This window comes from Fusarium keratoplasticum, chromosome 3 (assembly GCF_025433545.1).
Source record: "Fusarium keratoplasticum isolate Fu6.1 chromosome 3, whole genome shotgun sequence".
Taxonomy (NCBI): domain Eukaryota; kingdom Fungi; phylum Ascomycota; class Sordariomycetes; order Hypocreales; family Nectriaceae; genus Fusarium; species Fusarium keratoplasticum.
This window is the reverse complement of record NC_070531.1, coordinates 583,835-588,541: the sequence shown is the minus strand read 5'-3', so window position 1 is coordinate 588,541 and position 4,707 is coordinate 583,835. Positions and strand designations below refer to the sequence as shown.

Sequence of the window (4,707 nt, the reverse complement as noted above, 5' to 3'; positions counted from 1 at the left end):
GCAGATAGCTGCTCGGAAGCGTATTCAAAAAACCCGTAACAGCTCGCCTTCACCAACATGTGATGACGACCGCAAAGAGCGTGCCAATGTTTGGCTGTCTCCTGAAGGCAGTGACGTATCGTACTGGGCTCGAGGAAGTCGCAATGTTCTGCAAGTGTATAGAGCGGGGAAGAGGGTCCCCCAAAGGGTTCTTTGAATCGCTCGTCAATTAGATAAGTTAGAGTTAGTGCTAGATAAAGCTTGGTGTAAGCTGAATCATAGGTCATCCCATGGTTTGCCCAAAAAGTTCGCCCCTGTTGGGTATCAGTGAGAAAGTCCTGGGCGGATCGATGAATGAACCGAATACGGTCATCAAAAATGGCTTCGTAATTCGGGTCATGTTGAGACATGTCGTATACGTCGTATACCTCTAAAAGACCAGCACTCCTGACCTGAATCATCTTGACAGTCGTTTGGCATCTTATTCTGAGTTCTTCAACTGGGTAACGACGATGTATCAGATGATCCTCCGGGCCTTCATCATCCATTGCGACCATCAGTTGGAGAACGGTTGGCGTTAACCCAAATTCAGGCTTCTCTTTCCAGCCCAACCCGACCAGACAGAGATAAAGCAACTTCGCAGATGACTTGCGATAGAATTCGTCATCTCCGTTCTGCCTGAGCCACATATCCAGGTACAAGCCCTCGAGGTCGCGTGGGAGTGAGTCGAGACGCTGAAATAGCTCCTCGCAAGAGTCGCCGTTTTGAAGTCCTCTGGATAACGAGTTACTCACAAGGACAACCCAGAGAAAAACACCATCGGATGCCCAGACAATTTGGTTGATAATAGTTCTGATATCCCCGCTGTCAAGGTTTGCGTGGGCTGATGCCTCGCTCAAGGCCTGAATGGCATATTTCTCGAGGTCGTTGTGAATCAATTCGTGCATTTTTAGCTGGGGGTAATCGCAAAGACGACTTTCCAATAGATGCTCTCGTCTACTAGAGACACAAAGTTTGAGACGATTGCTCTTCTGAAGGAGCGTTTTGAGCAACGAAATGAGGTTCTGGACGCCGTCTTTGGGCCAGACCTCGTCAAGGCCATCGATGAATAGGCAAATTGCGACCAAGGGACGCTGCAAGTACTCGAGGAGCAAAGCCTCCAGCTCCTTTGGATCCCAGTCTGACGATGAATCCTTCCAGGATAGTTCTCGCCGCGTCTCGAGGTATATCAAAGCTTGGTCCTTGTCCTGGACAAAGATTTGATGCAGGAGTGAACAGAGGAGGCCTTTGATACTCTGTTGAAGCTCTGTACCCGGTCTCCAGAAGAAATGCGAAAGTATGCGGACATTGTCTTGCCATTGGTTTAAGAGCGGCTTCGTCTGGTCGTGGGACAAAATGAACTTCATGAGAGTGCTTTTCCCTGATGCGGGCTTTCCACTGATCCAGTACACTGGTTCAGATGACTGAAGCCAATCAATCAAACTATCCCATGTTGGAGAATCGGGAGAGTTAGAGGGCATCGAGATATCGGAGTCAATGCTGCCGGTACTATGACTCCCTTCGTCATCGTCGTTGTCGTCGTCGCCGTCAGTATCTTCCCAGTAATCTTCGGTTCCATCATATTCATCATCTGAACTGGAGTCTTGAGAATCAAGAATCCAGCGAAAGGTCTTTGGACAAGCATGAGAGACATGATTCCGCCGGGCCTCCATTTCTGAGAATTTGAGGCTGTTGAGAAGACGCCGATAAGCTTCCTCTTGTGAGCGAGAACAACTATCTTCTTGAGCGTGCCTCTCGAATGTCTCTTCAACAGTGCTGAAGGCCTTAGACACGTGGCTCTGCATGCGGCTCTCGTTGTGGTGCAATTCGGCGGTGATGTGAGCCTTTGTCGATGCCTCAACTTCCGTGAGTCCTTTGGAAATCTCCTCCTTTATTTCGCGTTTCTGTCGGATAATTAAGTCCGAAAGGCTTGTTTGATTATCTGCCAGCTGGCTGATGAAGTACTTGAGGTCACGATCCATTTCGTCATTCTGCAACATGTTGGCGTCTACACGCTGGCGCAGGCCGACAAGCAACTGGGTTTCCATGGCAGATTGGGCCTTTGCAAGGTCCTTTTCCCAACGGCTGAGGTAGCTTTGGTTGAATCTGTTCTTGATGGCCAGCAGGATACTTGATCCGATGGTTCTTTTCCCAGCTGACTTTGACACTGATGCGATTTGGTCCACCAACCCATTGGCAATGGTTGTGCATCGGACGGCCAAGTCTCGAAGTCGAGTGTCATCTGGAGAGAGAGGGCCCACAGTCTTGTTAAGCTGTGTTTCCAACGCATCGGAAATGTCACGGAGCTGGCTGCCATATTCGTCGAGTGCCGGATCAGGCTGTCCGGTCTGGTAGATGCGCTTGCAGGTGCCGACTGTCTTGCAGGCGGCCTCAACGACCTGCATGACGTTGCAAGCGAGGGCAAATACCGCCACGGCTTCTGCGCCCGACATGTGGAGTGCTGGTTGGTCTGTGGGCTTGTGTTTGGTTGATGTTGTTGTGGGATGAAAGAAGTGAGTGCAAGAAAGTGTCTGCGTAGCCTGATCTTTCTAGAAGTGAGGTGTCTACCTTGATGCCTGAGGATTGAAGACGTGTGGCTGAAGCCTTCAATTTTGTTTGGTCAGTAAATATGCAGGCATACCCAAGGCGTTCTCACCCTGGGAGACTCAGCCGCGTTCTCATCATGAAGATGGAGGCGAAGCATTTACTCCCCACGTGTTTTAGGTATGCAGTCATGGTGAAGGGCGAATAAAAACGTACTCATCTATTGTGACAGGATAACTAGAAATTAAATCAACAATATTCGTGCCTGCATGTGTTCCATGGTCGTTCGCCAACACCAAGCGGACTCTGGGTTGCACCGTCGTAACCGCCAGCACTCTTCCATGACAATCAGGCCCTTCCACGTAAACCCCAGCACGCACTCCGATTCTTCTACACGCTGGACCACCGCTCGGAATCTTAGATGGTGGTCCTCGTCTGCCATGCACCCTGCAACAGTGAATGGCCAGCAGACTCGGATGAAGAGATGCGAAGGGATTGCTTCCAATAACTCGAGACATTTTGTTACCGTTGCTTGCATATTGAGATCTCCTCTGAGAGCCTCATGGGTGATCACAGTCTGCAAGTAGATCAAAGCTGCATACGCATGGAGAAGTGTGACCCAGCAGCTATCTGCTTCGAGACCTGAGTCCGAGTTCGTAAATGCAGAGGCTGCCTCTTGGATCAAATGCCGAATTTCAAGGGCGAGAGCCTTTGCTCTTTCGGCTGCCCCGGGTTGTTGGTCTTTCTGCATAGAGATAGAAAATAGGCTGACTTTTTTTATGATGATCATGACCGAGTTTCGACAGCCCATTATGCTTCGCATGTCGATGGCATCGTTTTGGAGTAGAGGGAGGTATTCAAACGCCCTCGGCTTACTGTAGCTAGTTCCATGTACAGCCTCTGCCAAAATGTCGGTCCAGGCGTAAGTAGCGACGAAAAGTCCAAGTGCTCGAGTCTCAAAGGATAGTGTGGAGTTGCTGAGAAGCTCCCCTATGGCGCTGGCATTGTCAGGAGTGGCCAACTGCCTCTCAACCAAGTCCAAGGCTGTTCCAGCTGCATTCAGATGCACTTCCCATGTGCCTTCGGTTTCTCCATAGATCTCGAGACTCGAAAGCAGCAGCATAATTGCAACAGCGTGAACCGCCTTTAGTAGAGACGAATTTTGTGGTTTTTGTTCCTGCAACTCGGCGATGCAAGGTTGAAGTCCTTGTAGTGCAAGTAGCCGTGATTTTCGAACCTCGGGCGTGATATGACATGTGCCATTCGTAAAGCCAGCTTTCACGCCCGTCTCGAATGATATGCATAGGCCCGAAGATGCATGATACATAGGCTCCGAGGCGATGATGGTGTCAAAGAGCCATCTGCGATCTGGCTGCTTGCAGAGAGCAAAAAAGCCCCACTGAAGGGGAAAGATGACATCAAGAAAGGTTTGAACATGTTGGTAGTTCGGTGCATAGTCGCAATCTCGCAGGGTTTGCGTGCAGTTAGACCACGTGCGGTCAAGTATGGTGGTCGACTGCACGGGGTGGCCGAGTTCCTTGACATGTTGGACAATAACACCAGCGGACCAAGGAGCTGTGTGGAGATTCTTCTGCCTACGGCGGCTATAGGCTTTCTCTGCAGCGTCCTTGATAGCTCTCGCTTCGTCGGAGTTAAGAACGTGCTGCCAGCTCTCCTTGCCGAGCATCCACGCGGGTTTCTGGTCATAGCCATAGCACTCTAGATTTCGCGAGGTGCAGTTTTCACAAGCCGGTTTGTTTTCGTCGCACTTCTTACGGCGCAGACGGCACGTCCAGCAGCCGGTTTTCGATCTTGATCCAGACATAGGCAAAGAGATACAGTCAGTTGGTAGAAATGATGAGGGATAAGATAGCAGCAGTTGCGCAGGTTGATTGCCAGAGCGGGGTGAGCAAGCCTCAGTGGTTTTGGTAGACCAGCCAACTCGGATCAACCCCGTGCCGGAATCCTATTGTAACGCTTCTGCATACTATCACTAGAAGATATCCAATCATACGCAAACAATTCGACACATACCATTGGGCCTCGAGGCTAAGGTAGGCTTCAAAGGTCGTAATGCTTGTTAGATGTGTTGATGACAGGGACCTTCCCAGCTCCCGCACCCACACTGCATATCTCCTCTGATCG

General features: G+C 50.3%; 1 protein-coding gene across 1 annotated transcript; it reads right to left on the bottom strand.

Moving 5' to 3' along the window:
* Window positions 1-255: 255 nt before the first annotated feature.
* On the bottom strand, window positions 256-4,387 carry NCS57_00356300 (uncharacterized protein; the record flags this gene model as incomplete). The annotated part of the gene is made up of 3 exons (XM_053053553.1): window positions 256-293; window positions 347-2,479; window positions 3,439-4,387. 3 exons carry the CDS (start codon window positions 4,385-4,387, stop codon window positions 256-258), a joined length of 3,120 nt encoding a protein of 1,039 aa, XP_052915713.1.
* Window positions 4,388-4,707: the final 320 nt, after the last annotated feature.